The sequence below is a fragment of the Scomber scombrus genome, chromosome 6, assembly GCF_963691925.1.
Source record: "Scomber scombrus chromosome 6, fScoSco1.1, whole genome shotgun sequence".
NCBI lineage: Eukaryota > Metazoa > Chordata > Actinopteri > Scombriformes > Scombridae > Scomber > Scomber scombrus.
In genome coordinates, this window is record NC_084975.1 from 24,114,781 (window position 1) to 24,133,190 (window position 18,410).

At 38.2% G+C, this 18,410-nt stretch overlaps 1 protein-coding gene across 1 annotated transcript; it reads right to left on the reverse strand.

Moving 5' to 3' along the window:
- Positions 1-4,276: 4,276 nt before the first annotated feature.
- On the reverse strand, positions 4,277-17,016 carry LOC133982244 (CD81 antigen-like). Its single transcript, XM_062421212.1, has 8 exons — positions 16,846-17,016; positions 13,877-13,991; positions 6,974-7,071; positions 6,769-6,843; positions 6,509-6,622; positions 6,294-6,392; positions 5,398-5,481; positions 4,277-5,257 (listed from the first exon to the last, which is right to left on the reverse strand). The coding sequence occupies exons 1-8, from the start codon at positions 16,909-16,911 to the stop codon at positions 5,195-5,197; spliced, it is 714 nt and encodes a 237-aa protein (XP_062277196.1). The 5' UTR covers positions 16,912-17,016; the 3' UTR covers positions 4,277-5,194.
- Positions 17,017-18,410: the final 1,394 nt, after the last annotated feature.

The following is an 18,410-nucleotide window of genomic DNA, read 5'->3' on the forward strand; positions in this document are numbered from 1 at the left end:
AAATAGACAAATATTTCAGTGAAATAAATGTTACTTTATATACTGTCCCCAATAAAGTTGGAATAAAATATTTTTTACTTCTTCTCATGAAATGATTGTGACAATGTGATTTATTCTTGATAGATAAAGTGTATATATTCTTAGAATTAGTATTGATCAATCTCATTGCACCTGATTAAAGGTGATTAGTGATGTGTATAAATAGAAAATAAAAAGAGGAATGTGTCTGAAAAAAAATAATTCCAACTTTATGGACAACAGGCTATTTATTACAAACAACAATTAATAACATTATTCTTCTATTATTCTAGTATGAATATCTATTTATGAATTTCGACTTACCATTACCATTGAGGCTGAGTTGATTCTGGATGTTCTCTGTGATGCTGTGTACCTGCTCGTCTTACTAGGTGATCTGATCGAGGAGTATGTTACAAAGTTTTATAAACTATAGTCTATAGCAACAGTCGCCGCCCCGAGAAATTACAAATCCTTTTTCCACTTAAGGTGAATGCAGAGCATACACAAAACAAAGAGATGAGTCAATGAAGAGAGTATGACTGCACAGGGTGTTACTGGATGGGAGGGGATGGTTGGATGGTGACATAAAGAAGAAGTGGAATAGACAGTTACTGTATGTGGTGTTTGTATTGATGCTGAGGTTTTTCCTGAGAAGTTAAGGTTTTTTTAAGATGAGGGTGTTACAACATTTCGTTGATGAAACACTTAGTCAGCACAGTGCAGCATCGGAGCAGCTGTACTTCTGAATTCCCAGCCTGGTTCAGTAGTATCAAGGTTAATGACTCAAGGCAATGTGTGTGTGTGTGTGTGTGAGTGTGAGTGTTTGCGTCAGAGAAAGTGATTTTATGAAACAGTGAGTGACACCCTTGTGCCGCAGGCTGTTTCAAGCCTCAGGATCCAACGGTCTAGAAATTTCTGAAACTGAACTTTAAAGAAAAAACAAAAGTTGTTTCCAATATTTTTGGCTTTAGTCTTACAAAAAGCAGTATGTAGTTGGGGTCAGATTTCATATGTTGATGAGTTGTTAACAGCTCCACCAATTAGTGATTTTTCCCTCTGAACTTCTCACATGGTTTTATTTCAATAAATATCCAAATGATCCAATATTTCAGCAAAAAGATCAGAGAACATATTAAAAAAAACTGAAAACAAATTTGTGTATCAGAACTTTGTTTTTTCTTCTTTCCTCTTCCATTAATCATCTCACCACCCCTCACATTTATCTGCTGACTCTTTGGAGGGGCCCCAACCTGGGAGTCACTGGACTAAACTAGCTAACTGTATATTAAGTGGTGTAAACTAGTTCCACCTCCAGCAGCTACAACAGTAACATGCTGCTCTAACACTGATGCTTCAGTATTAATGATCTAATGATGTCATATATAATAATATATCAGTCAGAGGGATAAAATGTGTACTTTTACTTTAAAACTTGTAATGAAGTATGCTTTACATTGCTGTAATGATCTGAATACTTCTTCCACCACTGTAAAGAAGGAACAAATTTGAAGAAAATGTTGCTTTCTTCCAGATTGTTAGCTAGACAGGAACATGGATACTACTCTGAAGTCTGTCCATTTTATATATAAAGCTAACCTTACAGCAGCAGCCATTTAACTACTTTAGCATAAAGACAGGAAATGGGAATAAACAGGTAGTCTGGCTCTGTCCACAGTTAACAAAATCCACCTACCAGCACCTGTAACTCACTAATTATGTTATATCTTATTTCTGTTATCTTTTTTTTTTTTTTTAAATGAAACACATTTCTCATTTGTTTTACTGAATACTTGTTGGCTGGTTACTTGGAAACCACTCTCAGCGAATAAATAATGTGATACCAAACTTGTCATGACTCTCCACCAAATGCCTGCAGGGAGATAAAGGTATGTCCCAAAAAGGATAAACTAGTTCCTTAAAAAAATCCAAAGTAAAAGTGCATTTTAAGTTGGCTTCAGAAAACTTACACAGAATGAGTGAAATATACGGCAGAAAACCATGTCACTATAACACTTGCTGGATCTGTGCATAGATAAGGAGGCTTTACTAAAGTAAAAGTACCAATACAGCAATGTAAGGGACTAGTTTCAATTTTATATACAGTTAGCTAGTTTAGTCCAGTGGTTCCCAACCTAGGGATCAGGCCTCCTCCAAAGTGTCACCAGTGGTAGAGTAAAGAAGAAAAAACAAAGTTCTGATACACAAATCTGTTTTTAGTTATTTGACTTCTTCTCTAATCTTTGATTTTTGGTGGAATTTTGGATCACATGAACATTTATTGAAATGAAACCATGTGAGAAGTTTAGAGGGAAAAGTCACTATTTGATGGCACTGTAAACAACTTCTAGACATCTCAAATGGGACCCTGACTACAAGACGCCAAGGGCTAGAAAGGATGGAAAGCACTGGTTTAGTCTTTAACAATATGTTTCTATTTTAAAAGCTTGTTATATTATCAATTGTGTCAGATCTTTATCTGAAAAGTAACTAAAGCTGTCAAATAAATATAGTGTAGTAGAAAGTGAAATGATATTTCTCTCTGAAATGTAGTGGAGTGGAAGTATAAAAAAGCATAAAATGGTAATACTCAAGAAAAGTACAAGTACCTCAAAATTGTATTTAAGTACTTGAGTAAATGTACTTTGTTACTTTACACCACTGTGCATGGGACAACAAATCCTAAAATGTAAGCGGTATGGTCATGTAATACTACTAAAACTATTAAAGTTGATCTAACCATACAGGTATTTGCTTTCTTTCAGTGTTGTGCACTGATGTTGGAAGCCAGTCTGTTTTTTCTACACCAAACTCAGAGAACCATTTCTGTGCATAACTTGCTTTGTGCAAAGGGGCATCCTCATGTTGCACACAATATTGCCCCAATATTGTCTCTCATTGTATACTGTAGCATTAAGATTAACCTCAATTGGAACTAAGGTGTCCAAACCATAAAAAAGATCAAAACCAGACCAAAAGTACGTGGAAATACAGCAGCATTACTGACCACATACTTATACGCTATATATATTGTTACTTAAATAGCAAAAAAACAAAAAAACCCAACAACAAACAAAAAAACAAAACAGTAGCACCAAATTTAGGAGATCCAGTGTAGATAGTACACCACCAAATACAGTAAACTGTAAATCCTAATTTAGATGTACGCTCAGTAGTCAGTTAATTAGTAGGTACACCCAACTAAAACAGTCTGATCCAACAGCTCTGCAATAAACTCTACCTTCATGGAGGTCGTAATGTTCAGTATTTGTTGAGTTAATTCAACTTTATGGTAATTTTGGAGGCTTTAGCTTGTGGTGCTGGTGAATTGCATGATATTATATGGAGAGGTGTTTCTAATATTATTATTGGCTACTGAAATGAAATACATAAGCTGTCTTTGTTATCTTCATGCCATGTGTGTCATTTATATTACTTATCTTGTCCAGGATCTTGCAATAACAACTCTATTGCAGTTTAACATAAAGCAACAAAGTGCTGGCATCAAAATAGCTTTTCACTAACCATCCATCATAATTAAATATGCATGTTTGAGCAGAGGGGGGCCTCCTAATTGAAATGTAATCTTCGTTACACGTGCTGTGTCCTCCATTTAGGATGGACAAACACTGTGTACTGGGTGTGTCTACAGCCCACAGTGCCAGAAATACGAGTCAGTTGACTTTTTAATGTATTCCAGTGCTCTGCAGTGGGAAAGACTGCTGATAGAGCAAAAACAGGTGTTGACATCAGACTGCCCCCCTGTGGAGATATAAAGCAAATACGGTAAGTGAACCATCAGGGAGGAAGCTGTGAGAAAGAGATTGTTGTACAGATTGAATGGCGTACTGTAAACTGGAGGCCTGAACAGTACATGTATCACAACACTAAGCCCAGACCTACAATAAAAAAACCTCCCAGTGAACATTTTAATTGAAGAGTTCAGCTTCTTACGAGGGACGATGTGGACTTGGATCAATGCCTCAAACTGTGCAGTTTCAAAGCTTGTACATTTAACTCTTGGACCAACAGTGCAGTGCAGTGGTTCCCAACTTGGAGGTCAGGACCCCTACAAGGAGTCACGAAATGAATCTAGTGAGTCATGATCTAATTGCCCCGGTAGGAAATAAATAAATAAATTCTGATATACAAAATGTTTATTTTTCTCTGTTGTGTGCTCGAATTACTCAAATGAAATAATCTAAGAGGTGAATTTCCCTCTTCAAATAAGCTGCTCATAATTTATAGACATGCCACTTATGACAAGGGGTGGTGAATGGCTAACAATAAGCACACTGGGGAGGGGCTTGACCTGAAATGTCTGTGTATTCAATGATAATTACTGCATAAGTCGTGGTGTGCAGAATGTTTAATTTGTCTTATGCATTGCTTTAGAAGTTGTAGCACCTGTGGATTTCATAGAAGAAGAGAGTTGAGTGCATATTTCCATATTTAAATGACTGTGATGTAAAATGTCTCATCTTAAGGGGCCACAAGCTAAAAGAAAACATGGCGTAGTGTATGCGCCACCAAAAACGTACAAGACAGGTGACATAATTTATTATCATTATTAAAACAAGTTAAGTAAGAAGAAGTTTTGGCATTTTTTAAGGAGAGGTTTCACAGGTTAATATAGGTCATAAGTCAGCATGAAAATGGTTCATTAGACACAAAGACACACAAGCCGACTGCTTTCTGATAATAAGACAATAAGACAGTAAGTTACCCTGGACCACTGAAACCCTGCTGCTTAAATTACATAACACTGGCACACTGCAGGGAGACACGTCACAAACAATCAAACAGGGAATACATGGACTCTCTTAAGTGTTATTAACATATGACAAGTATATATACAATTTATACATCCATGAAAATGGCATAAAGTTCAACAACTTCAGAGAAATATTTCACAACATACTGCAGCTATAAATGATTCATATAAAGTTTTCTATGATAAATACAGAACATCTGCCTGATAAAAACTAAATCATATTCTAAGAAACATGTGATAGATTAGCAATATTAAAAGCAAGTAGCATTTTCTAGTCTAAAATAAAAGCAGAGATATTCATCTTGCTGTTTTCTAATCATAAGAGGAACTACTGCAGAAGCACAAAATAAAATAATGCCATCATAGACTCTTGTGGACCATTGTTTCTCATTATCTGGACTTTTAGTATACTGGGCTGTTCCGGATCCCACAGCAGAGCACCATGGTGAAGATCATCTCGAAGATCTAAATGGGGATAAAGTACACAAAAGCTTAATTCAAGGCATCTGTTTTCCTCTATCTGTGTCGTTATCATGGGTAAAAAAAAGCAGGATTTTAAGGGACATACTGTGTAAAATACCCCCCCCCCCATTTCCGACACTCACCATGATGACAGCAACCACCATAGCAGCCAGACCAATCAGGTAGAGCTTCTCCGAGAACAGCTCAGTCAGTTTATCATGACAGCTCTGGGAGGAGACAGAGGGACAATAAAGATGTTGGTCATGCCAATGTGATGAATGATAAATGTTTAATCTTTCACACTGTACAAACACTAATGCATTACATGTAAGGGAGCTGCGTTCACTGTCAAAACAAGGTGCTGAATATCAGTTGGTTCATCTATCAACAACATAAATTCTTACTACAATTAATCAAAGACGCAGTCTATTAATAAACAGGGGTGATGGCATGAATTTTCTGTTTTGAAATGCAGTTCCTATCTACTGACAAGTATTGTCTGCTAAGCCAAAGCCTGACATAGTTTATTCTTCTGTGTCACAGACCTTCACTGTTGTCCAAAGAATATTAATAACACAGCAATGAGGCACACTGTGGGTGACATTCATTACCATTTACAACATGGGCACTGTAGTATATTTTGACTCAACCCCACATTCACCATCCTGCTGCTGTAAATGTTCACTAGAGCACCAAATGTGTATTAATATGCTGCTGAAAATAATCCCAGACAAAAGCAACATTTACTCATGTTTGAGTAACATTTGCTAAAAACTGCAGTGCCCACATGTTTCAGGAAATTATTTAGCCTTTTTTAAAAGTGAAAGTATATATAAATGAGCGTTGTTTAAAGATATACATCTCCTGTAGAAACAAACAGGCTTGCTAATATTTGTTGGTTAATCTTGACAAGTAAAATTGATATTCAATTAAAACGTGATTGAATCTGTTTTTTAATGGATGGATGAATAAAGCCAATGAAAACATATCTACAACTATTGTAACCTAAAAACAAGTATTTTCAAAAACGTGTGCATACATGACGTATCACAAGCTGTTCTGGAGCCATTTTAGGACACAAGGTACCAGCGACTTGCGTGAAGAGAGCAGTGTCATCTCCTTTACCGCAGCATTCGAGCTGAAGACAAGAAACAAGCAATGGATTATCAAAACATACAGTATGTTTCATCCCTAAAATACATTACAAGACAACAGATGTATTTTAATACCATAAGATGTTTAATCATGACGTACTGTTCTGTGGAAAACCTCCAGCACGGCAATGGCAGAGTCTTTACTGGGAGACCCTGACACATCCACAGCCTTTATATACGCAGCGTCGTAGAAGTTGATCAGTTCTTTGGAGATCTGTGGACAGTTGGGAGTCAGGCGGGTTATTTTAGAGACACAACAACAAACAGAACGGGTTCACTGGAGCAGAGGTGCAGTTGGAAAATCAATGCAAACATCAAACATTTAGTGCAGCAGTGTGTGTGTTTCTGTGGCATACTTACTGTGTCCCTGTTCATGAAACCCCAGATGGCTGCAGCCACTTCACAGGCAAAGAGGATCACCAAAAAGAAAAAGAACTACAGAAACAAAGCAAGATTAACTTTATGATCCTCAAACAGAAAGATTTAATGAATGAATCAATTTAAATAGAAAAATTCCTACAAGATAAAACTCATTGGTACGATAGCTGAAAAGAGAGACACTCACCGTCCCCAACAGGCACTGAGACTCTTGAATGGCTCCGTAACAACCGAGGAAGCCCACAAGCATCATCACAGCTCCAACAGCTATCAGTATGTACACACCTATCAACAAAGAGACAACATGAGACAATACACATGGTCATCATCAGCACCACTAGAGGGCGGCAGTGACAGAGCAGTGTGTGTGTGTGTGTGTGTGTGTGTGTGTGTGTGTGTGTGTGTGTCTGCTGCCCATTCATTGATCCACACACGGTTTGGTAATGGACTTCCTGGATGTTTCTCTTGCCTTCATTGTAGAGTGACATGACATTATTGACATCCTGGAGATAAACAGCTCCCAGATCCTGTGAGAGAAGGGTGGAGCTGACAGCGCTCATCTGCTAGGACAGGAAATGCCTTCCAGACACCGACAACCCCCCACAAAAACCCCCGTCTGCGCTGACCCCCACAAACCGCTCCTTGCACTGACCCCTGAACCTGAGCATTATCCTTCCCCAGGAAACAGGGGTACCATGTGATCACACGGTCACACAAACACACACGCACAGACATGTTTCCATCAATTCACAGGACGTTACATTGACTTACATTCATTTCCTGGAGACTTAGCCTAACCTTATATCCCTAAACTTATCTTAATTTTAAACCAAGTCTTCACCCTAAAATTAATGACTTACATAAAGGGGACTTTCTTTATGTCCCCATAGGGAACGTGAGTCCTGACAACATTACTGTGTTAACATATTTTATGTCAACACAACATGAGAAAAACCTTGATACCCCCAAACACACACACACTCACATCTTTATGTAATTAAACTGATATAAAGACGAGTCTAAAACCATTTATAGTGAGAGTTCGAGAAATGTATTACGCTTAAAAACATCATTTTTTGGCCATTATCCAACGACTATGACAAAAATATCCTAGTTACACTTATTTCAACGGCAATCACAAATGTGCAACAGGCACCAGAGCAGGTATCGTGTTGCAGGAAAAGGTCGATGAATAGCAATAAAGCTCCAGTTACAGCAGAGGCCTGCGTTATGTTTTATGCAGCTTAAAGAAAATGGTTTGCACACAGAATGAAAGGGCAAAAAACTAAAACTGTTTTATGTTGAGTTTGATTTAGAGTACATGTAAGCTTTTGACACAAAAGCATTAATTGACACAAAAGCATTAATTAATAGATTATAAAGGTAGATGTGAAAAGATAAAATGTTGCTTTTAATGATCCTACACAAGCACACACGCTCACACACACAATTTTAATTATCGTGTTATAAGCGTTAGTCAATATGAAGCCAATTTGAACTATTTGATATGATGTTTGGTAAATCACATTTTAGTAGCTTAGCATTTATTTTGAATGTAAACCTTTATTTGATAGATAACTAGTAACTCGAGTTGTCAAATAAATATATTGGAGTAAAAAGTGCAACAGTTCCCTCTTAAATGTAGTCAATGTGGCATAAAATGTAAATTAAAGCTGTTTTTTAAGTATAGTAAAAATACTAAAATTGCACTTAAGTGCAGCAGTAAATGAAAATTCAATCTCACAAATAACACTGGAAATCTGTAGAGCACATGAAAAGTAGAGAGAGAGTCTCTACTTTTTATTTTAAATAAAACTTCATTTAACGTGGATGGTCTGTTGAGTCCAAAAATCCTGACAAAAATGGAGGCAGTTACCTTTAAACGCACTGTTGTTGATTTTTAAATATGCAGCATATACATCAGTGGAGAGAGTAGACAGGAGTCCAGGATGTCTTGCATTGAAATGGTTTATTAACTTGATCAAGGAGAAGTGAATGAATAATCAGTACACGTTATGTTCTGATGCTCCCTTCAAGTTTCTGTCCTCCAGGGATAGGCTTAACTACACAGATAATGCCACAGGTTGAGCCATGCCCAAATATGGGCAAATCCAACATATGTACAGCATATAGAATTTAGTCTACTGGTCTACAGATAAAAAGAGTCCCTAAACGCAAGTCAGGGCCTTTGTACTCCATCCCACAGGGTTCACCATATCCAACCTCTGACCACAGTTACCTCTACTCCGTTCAGAGACACAGGAAAACACATATCGGCTGCTATAGCAACACTATCAGGGTACCTCCTGTTTTCCCCAAAAGGAGCAGTCTCACTGCTTACTACTATCTCAAGGGGAGACAGGGTCTTCCAGTCAAGATTTGGTGTGGCCTCGTGATGAATGCCAATCCTAGTTTGACCCAGTACATGCCAATGATTGACGTAAATGATGGAAAATTCCCTAACACGTACCAATAGTGAAACAACAATTCACAGCCGGCAGAGGAGTGAAAAAAGGTAGAAAGACTCAAACTTAAAAGTGTTTAAAGCTGCAGTATATGTGAGTAAATGAGAAGCAGTCTTTAAGCAAGCGACAAAAAAAAACTGCGCTGATGCTTGTGTGAAGGTCGAGACTGAACTTTGAAACTTATATTAAGGTTGTTTGATACGCATTTAAAGAGGCAAAAATACAAAGTCATGTCATTGGGTTATTTTTTTTGTGTTATTTTTCTTAAATCACTGTCACTACAGGAAGGCTTGGTGCAGCGGAGGTCATAGGTTTGGTGGCTCTGCTCCAACAGGAATTAATAAACATGATTAAGCTGCATTAACAAAACGTCTGCAGCAGATAAAGTTCCTTGGATGCTGCAGTTTTGTTTGAGAATAATCAAAATGACTTCCTCTAATCGCCCAAACCTCAGCAGTTCCTTGGCAACCTTTACCCATGACCTTTAACAGTCAGTCAAAACTTTAACGCTCAACTAAAACCCGTTGAAAAGTAAAATCCCTTTAGCCAGATGGTGTGGGAGCAGTCCGTTTCTGGCTTTTCTATTCTTACACACACGCAAATGAAACACACACAGCCTGTAATGTAGCCTGGCAGAACGGCCTAAATGGACAGGCAGATCCAGGAAGAGACTCTGACTCGGTCGTGTCTGCAGGCCTTGAACACCTCACACACCTCACACAGTACCTCGAATATCACACACAATCCTTCCCCGTACATCCATCTACACTCTCTCTGTCTCAAACCAACACCCTCCACCCCCCCCCACCCACCTCCTCCTCCACCTCCTCCTATCCTTCCCTTTCAGGTCTGGGTGTTTTTGTTATAGCGAGAAACAGCTACCAGGGCCAGTAACCCGGCAATGCTGCAAAGCAGGCATTATTTCCACTGCCTTCCATTACTATGACAACACCCTTTGAGGTTTGAAGGCTATTAAGAGTCCAAGGGAGACAGGCAATTTTATACCACCGGGGAAGTTCATTTATTTCTTCTCTCCAAGTGTAATCTCCAGAGGGGGAAGAAAGGAAGGCGAACAACAGCTAAAAGCCCCACTAGGACTTCTCCCTTCTTTTCTCGTCTACTATTGCTGTGAAGACATGTCCACACTGTCGGAGCTTGACACCTAAAAACTGAGTCAAGCCCGAATCATACTGTATGTAAATGGTGATGTGATGAGTGGAGGATTACACATTAAAAAGGCGCCATATATTAACCTTTCTTCCTGTCATTTTGTTAACAGAAACTTGTTAGAACAAAAGGAACAGAGCAGATTTATAGCTTCAATTCCTTCCTGTAGAGAATATTAGCAATGCTGAGTTAAAGTTACACAGTTTGTTTGAGGCCTGCCTTACACGAGCATTAAAATGATTCACACAACATGATAGTTTAAGTGTTAAAATGTATATGTTTCAAAGGAACAGTTCAACTTTTTGAGAGACATGTTGAGTCACCAAAAGTGGGATAAGAAGACTGACACAATTCTCTAACACATGTGAAGCCTGGGGGCAGGAAGTCATTAGCTTAGCGACACATAAAGATGGCAAACATGAGGGAAAAGGTTGTGAAGTGAGAAGGGCCGCTGGTTCTGGATAGGTTTTTCCCCATTTTGTATTTCCATTTCAAATATTTCCTTAAACTATCTCCTGGCAGATGGTTAAGAATACTACAAAACCCATGAACCTTGCTTGCTGTTGCAATTAAGAAGAAGGCATGGACATGAATCAGAGAATAATACATTTCTAAACTATACTGTAAACAGCACATATGACTGAATTTTAAACTCTGTGATTAGCTGTTTCTTGCTGAAATGCATCGTGGAAATTGTTTTTTAAGTTTAGTCTTGTACCTTTGACTTTTTAATAATGACCCAGATTTTTTGTAATGCCATTGTTTGTCTTTTGTACTGATGATTAATCCAGGAGAGTTTCATACCAATTCAAGTCATCAAAGGATTAGGAATAATGTAATGTCTACGGGAAATATTTATAGGATTTTTACTTTCGAAATCAGGGGCGCTCCTCCCAATCCACAACTCTATAAAATCCCCCTCTAAAACATGCTATATTATGTCTGTTTAATTTGTCTGAGCTAAGCTAAGATAAGCTTCTTGTGACTCCAGCTTGACCTTTTTAACGGAAAAACATGAGAGTGGTATCAACCTTCTCACCTAACTCTTGGCAAGAAAACTAGTATGCAAATTCCCTAAAGTCTTAATCCACTTCATTAAATGACAGTTGAAGAGTTAAAATGACTTGAAATGTTACTTGGCATGCAGAAACTAAATGTAGTTGAATTAACAGAAGAACAGTAAGAAGTGGAAACAGTTTAACTTTAGCGGAAGTTCAGCAAAGAAAGCACTTGAGATTTCTGCAAGAGTGGAAGTGCTAAAGCGAGTTCAAGTATTTGCACCGTTAGTGGTTGAAGTTACAGTTTGTATGTAAGCACTGACAACAGTTGAAATGCACAAGTGTAAGAGCATAAAGAGGCTGAATTGTAATATGAATAAATAAAAAAGTAACATTAGTAACTCTCATTTACTCACACAGTGACAGAGAGAAGTAAAAATCAACACTGCTGGAGCCACAGTGTGAGTCTTTGGTTTGAACTTTAATGAACAACTGTATTACTGAAAAAACACTGCAAACAGGGTTACAATGACTTAGACTTCAAAACCCAGCAGATACTTGTTTATTGCCATTTTCATGAGAGAGAAATTTCCTGTTTAGATAAAGTGCATATAGTATCAACACAGCAGGTTTCAGTAACAGTGAGGCTTTAGAAAATGGCTTTCCACTTGCAATACTCCTGCAATTTTATATATAAACATACAGCTGGCTTTCCTACAATGTAAGCTTTTCATTTTGTTCTTTCAGTTATGAAATAATGCAGAAGGGCTTTTCAGGCCGAGGCTCTGCATTATATATACAGTGTAAAGCAACTGAAACATCTTGTCCTGTTGTGTAACAAAATCTGTCACATTTACTGTACTAACCCTAACCCTCTCCTATAGTATACAAGGCTGTAGCACTAAGCACACCAGACTACTGACTGCTGCCACCAATAATGATTTCAAGCACTGGTTAAGAGGCAGGAGAATATGTATTTTCGGCCTTACATAAATACCACTTTGGTGTGCCAGCATGCTAAAAACATCCACTCCAAACTCTAATTTGAGGGGTAATGTGCAGATGTACAAGGTATTTTGAATTATGCAAGGGCGTATGTTCAAGGGAGGGAAAAAAAAAAGAAACAATCCTTTGATCTCGCTTGGGTGGGCCTCTCTTGCCGCCCTGCCTTTAAAATCACGAGTGTGCCTTTTCGCTATAAAAAGCATGGGCTTGCCATCGCTCTGTATACTTACTGAGGGCTAAGTATGGGAGAGCAGCAGAAGCCCAAATGTAAATTAATGGGCTCACTGGAGTTCACCACCACAACAAACCCAGAGGATGGACCTTTGAAATTTTAAAATCGTATCATGTGTTGTAGGTTTCGGGGCCAATTTGTAGATTGCTGAAAGCAGTAAAGGAAACATAATGTGGAGTTATGCCTTTAGTTCAGGCACATATTCCTGATTCTGTGATTTGGTTGAACATGCAGGACTTCTACAAAAATATACAGAAAAAAATGTTGCTCTGAAAGTTTCCAAGGATCAAATACTTCAAAGTATGAGCGACAGAAGGCACATGATGGCTTTATTTGTGCTCCATGCTCACAGACTGTTTTCTAGAGTGCCCACATATGTCTTAACATCTGTCTAAAACATCTGCCAACTCTCTGGTAGAGCTTCAAGGCTGGGGCTTTTTGAGGAAGATAGGACTTTGGGTATTATATGTATTATCTAACATATTTATGTTATGTTAGATAACATTACTTATGCTGTCATCAATATCAGAATGACAGCTGAGTTAAAACATTTGGACACTGGCTGTGCCACTTAAGTCATGCTGCGGATCTACGCAGGTCCTGTTTCCTGGTCTTTTCTTAGAGGTCAGTGCGCCGTCTATTTCTGTAGCACACTCGAATGGTCCCAGCTGAGCGTGAAAAACAGGTACTTCTGCGAATGAGTTCACTTTTATCACCCTGTTAACAGTGAGCTTCCTATCATGTGCAGAACAAAGTATGAGGACAGAAGCACCAAATAACTAGTACTAACAAGGAGGAAATATGTGGGGCAAAAAATGATGCCTGAACAACCACCAACAAGAGGTGGATAAACTAACAAAACATCTGCACAATATAGTGCAATTGAATAAAGTAGACCTGCAATATAAATGCTACTTTTGTAGAGATTGTGCTAAATCTAAATTTGTTGACACACATTTATGTCATTTTTGAACACATATTATCTTGTAAAATGTGCTTGTAATGCTCAAACTGAGGCAAAACCAAGTGCTGTGTATTAACAACTTTCCCAAACTTCAAACAGTGTGATGACAAAATTTAAATTAAAAAAACACTGATGTCACTGCACCGAGAAGAAGCCATCATGACAAACTAATAATGTAGATTTTAGATAGTTATGTGTGGGGAAACACTTTAAACAGGAGAGTGATAGTGAAGCTCTGCTGTTGATGGTGTATACTCACTGATATAAAAGGTGCCTGGTGCCTGGGTGCCTTCAAACTGAAGTACGAGGAGGTTGCTGGTTTGACTGTCATGGCGGAGCCAAAGGGCCACTCCTAAGATCACACCTCCGGCCAGCTGTTCCAGAGAGAAAAACAGTTTAAATTATTCTCTGTCATGTTTATTTATTTTGGTGAAACTTTGTCATAGAGCAGAACCATTCGAAATAAAAAGAGATATAAAAGAGGGATGTTAACATAAATATTAAAGAAAACCTGTAGTTATCAATTTTTCAGACTTTTTAAAAAGACCCATCAAAGGATTTTTTTTTAATATGATGAAAGAGCGCCGTGACATCTGAGATGTCACAAAGCTCTAGTCTCCTAAGATCAAGTCAAGTCATGTCAAATGAATTTATACATTTCATACGACAGACGTGGACTCAATGTGCTTCAAGATAAAAAAGCAAAAAAGTAGGTAAAGATAAAAACATATGAGAATAAAGGGTATTACAATAAAAAGGGAAAAAAGAAAAGAAAGTTATTACAGTTATTTAAAAGTAAATAATTGCAATACTGATTCCAACATTAAAGTTTTACCCGTTAACCAGATAGTTTAAACCTGAAAGCTTGTGAAAAAATATGGTTTTAGTCCACTATAAAAAAGGCATTTGTGCAGCAGACCCTAGTTCCTGTAGTAGAGAATTACAGAGAGTATGACCATTATAACTGAAGGTACCATAAGCTGATGTAAAAATGTATTCCAGGTACAGTCAGGAGACCTTTGCTTGATGATCTGTCCAGTATGACTCAGTGAGCATGTCAACAATGTAGGAAGGAGCTAAGCCATTCATAGATTTAAAAACAGTAGTTAAAAAAGGAGTGATGTGTTCAAAGTGCAAAACAGTAATGTAGTTTATCAGAAATAAAGGCATGGACCAGCTTTTCAGAATCTGACTGTCACAGGAAGCATCTAACTTTAGATATATTTCTGAGATGATAAAAGGCAGTTTTGGAGATATTATATATGTGCTTCTGGAAGTTAAAATCAGCATCCAAAATAACACTCAAGTTTTTGGTGTGCTCACAAGGTTTTACCGACTGGGGAGTTAACAAACAGTGAATCTGGTGCCTCAAAGCCTTGGGACCCACTAAAAGAATCTCTGTTTTGTCCTCATTTCACTTTAAAATATCAGTGTCTGAACCTTTCTGCTACCGTTACTCCCTCTGTGTGTCCAACTCCGCCGTGAGCCAGTGAACCGCCTAATGTCCTTTAAGAGAAGTGTTTAAAGGAAATCCTGGCACCTCAGTGACCTAAACGACACAGACAGCATCCTCACAACCTTGTTTAAAGCACAACTCAAGAACTGTTATTCGGCTATAGTTGTAATCCTACTAAAGGTTATGGAGCATAGCTTAACTGCATTATCAGATCCTGTGCAGTCTATTGTTTCTGTGCTGATAACTGTTTTCTTTTTATTTATGCCACTGTTTATAACAAGATATATGCACGTTTAGTGCCACAACTTCTGTCCATTGTTCTACAAGAAACAGGAAACTAGCTCGGAATTTTCACAATGACAGGCAAACCCAACGGAGGAAACAATCAATCAAATGCAGCGTCCAGGATATGGTGACTTTGTGCTTACCTAAAAAAAGACAACTGTTCTGTTAAGACAAACCAAATGGAAACTCACAAACAATTGATCAGCTCTGACTGTGCAAGGCCAGCGATGAACCCATGAAGTGGACGACACATCTGTAGGAAGTTTGATGTGATGTAATGGAGTGTAAAAGGCAGACAGCTGTGTGTAGATGCTGTGGCAAAACCCTTGTTTGACAATAACTTTTCAGAAAACAAGTTGTGGACAGAGTTTTTTTTAGTGAATGTAAAATAACTCAAAAAGGCATCATGAGTTTCTGATGCTCTTTAAAGCCTCAAAGGCAGCAAATTCTGCAGTCTGGTGACCAGGTAGGAACAAAGGAAATGTCAGAAAGAAAACAGCTCTCCCCTCCCCTAGAAACTCTATTAGCTCTGTTCAATCTCTTTTTTTCACAGGTAGAGGGAGGAAGAAGGGCTTTAACAATCAGGTGTTTTCATGAATAATTGATGTATTTGTTCACTTATTTTTTATTTATTTATTTTATTTTATATGTTTTTGTAAATATTTAAATATGTATGGGAATGACGGATTGTTGATTGAGTAGTGGAGAAGGGGTAGGTTTAAATAAGCATATGCTTCATCCTACTCCTTTTCGGATATGTTGGGTTCACATTATTATTGTTGTTTTGACTATTCTCATTGGTTTTGTTTGTTTGTTTGTTTCTTAGATTACTTTTTTTGTGTTACTCATACATGTTCGAAATGAATAAATCAAATTTTAAAAAAAAATCAAATCAAATTAAGTGTGTTTAATGTGAGGAGAACCAGTCTCCTTGAAATGGCAAGAAACCATCAATCATTGATGATTTTTTTTTTCTTCCCAGTTTTTCTCCTTAACAGTCTCAGAAATCAGACTTTGTTGTTTGGGGTTCATGATTAACATGAACAGGAGTGAAATAAAGCAGTTTGATGTAAGACATGCTGAAGGGAGAAAGCAGAATTATCTCAACAAGAAGACAGAGGACACAGGAGCCCACCCAGCCTGAAGTGGCCCCCCTCTCCTTCTCTCTCTGCCACCTTGCACTAGTGCTCGGTCATGCAGAAAATAACTGCTGGTGAAGGGTAAGAGCACTTCAACTCTGCCCGCCATGCCCAACGTTTTATTGATGCTGCCCCCCTCTTTAAAAGACAGCACAACTTAATTAACACAGCAGGGCGGGAAACTTTACTCCAACTACTCCAGGTTTGACCATTCATGAATTATGCCATATGAGCCACGTGTAAATCTGCAGCTGCTGGGCCGCTCAAATAAACACAAAGCACAGAGAAAGTTTGCCACAAAAAAACAAAACATTCAAAAACGTGAAAATAAAAATGTGTTCAACTCACCCAGAAAATAAAATTAAAGAAGAATAACATATATTTAATGCATTGCGTGCAGCCTGTCACCGCCATGTTGCAGGTTTGTTATCAGCTCGTCCTTTTGTCCAAATTAAACTATTTGAGAGGCCAGTCTACTGTCCGGGATATCACACAGTCTCTGCCAGAGGGTTGAGTTTATTCAGTTGGTTGGGGTATAAACGCTTCTATGCTGCAAACTCCTCCTTTATAATGAGAAGTGAAAACCGAGACGGAGAACTGCCCACCAGGAGGAGAAGACTGTGGGAACAACATGCTCCCAATCTGAGCAAACAGGGAGCCCTATACTTTGTTCCCCTGACAAGTAGTTTGACAATTTATATTTCGGTCAGATGAAAATCTAGGGCAAACTCTAAATCGCTCCTGGAAAGAAAGAAAGAAAGAAAGAAAGACAGAAAGACAGAAAGAAAGAAAGAAAGAAAGAAAGAAAGAAAGAAAGAAAAAGAAAAAAAACCAATTCCCATTTTTTAAATAATAGGAACATCAAGCAATTGTTGTTTTAGAACATAATGAAAAAACATAAAAGCATAAAACATTACAGTATATGCTTACATGTGTACCATCTTCTCATTCAATTAAGTGTTGTATTTAATAATTAAAAAAACATAAATTAAACTATAACATGCACTAATTAAGAAATCTTTCATCTGCACAGGGATCTGCGCCAAAAACGGAATCATTGTTCCTTGATTCAATGCCTCATTTTTCTTTATATTAAAATCTGTGGATACGTTTTTTGAGATCTCACGCTAATTAAGGAGCACACAAATAAAATATGACTCTAAAACTTTCCTTTGTAGTAAGCAATGGCGCACTCTGCTGGCCGGTTAAACACAGGTGCACACTGGCTAATTATTATACAGAACAAGTGCAGCACTTGGAGATGCGCAAAAAATAATCTTCCCCTAACTTATTGTTTCAGGATTTTTTCCACTGTAAGAGCAGCAGTGTCATCCATGCATACTGTCAGCAATGTGATTTCGAGTCTGAACTTAGGCAATCACGAAGCTGTATGAGCCATCACATATTTTCTTTTGATGTTATAGGCGGATGTGCGCGTTCATGGCTCCAGGGTCACACCTTATCCAAGCAGCTGTGCATGAAAGATGAAGTATCCCGCTGTTAACAGCCACTGACCGACCGTAACCCTTTGAGCCACGACGTTAAGTGAGAGGGAGAAAGAGAAATTGGGCGGCGATGACAGTTTTAACAGCCCGAATTGGAGAAGTTGACAGAGCCTTTTAAGAAATGCAGCAGGGTCCTCCACTGGGCATGCTCCATGTGATGTGAGAGAGGAGCTGGGCACGGTGTGAAGAGGCAGTTTGGGCGTTTTTGAGGAGGTTTTTCGCCCTCTCATCCCTGCTTTTCTTTATTTAACCAACGCAGCACAGAAAGCTCTTTTCCTTCCCATCACACAGACTGTGGATATTTTCCTTATTGACGCTAAACAATACTTGAATGAGAGGGGAAAGTCTCTGAGGAGGAAACGCATCTCTTTGCTGAGACAAAGACCTGCTGTTTAATGTGTCGTTAAA

Excerpts from the sequence above, each read along its gene's own strand:
- LOC133982244 (XM_062421212.1), bottom strand. The coding sequence starts at position 16,911 with ATGGCGGTGACAGGCTGCACGCAATGCATTAAATATATGTTATTCTTC. Across the intron at positions 6,623-6,768 it reads GTTTCATGAACAGGGACACA|ATCTCCAAAGAACTGATCAA; the intron begins GTAAGTATGCCA and ends AACTGTCCACAG. Across the intron at positions 5,482-6,293 it reads AACAGCTTGTGATACGTCAT|AGCTGTCATGATAAACTGAC; the intron begins GTATGCACACGT and ends GTCTCCTCCCAG.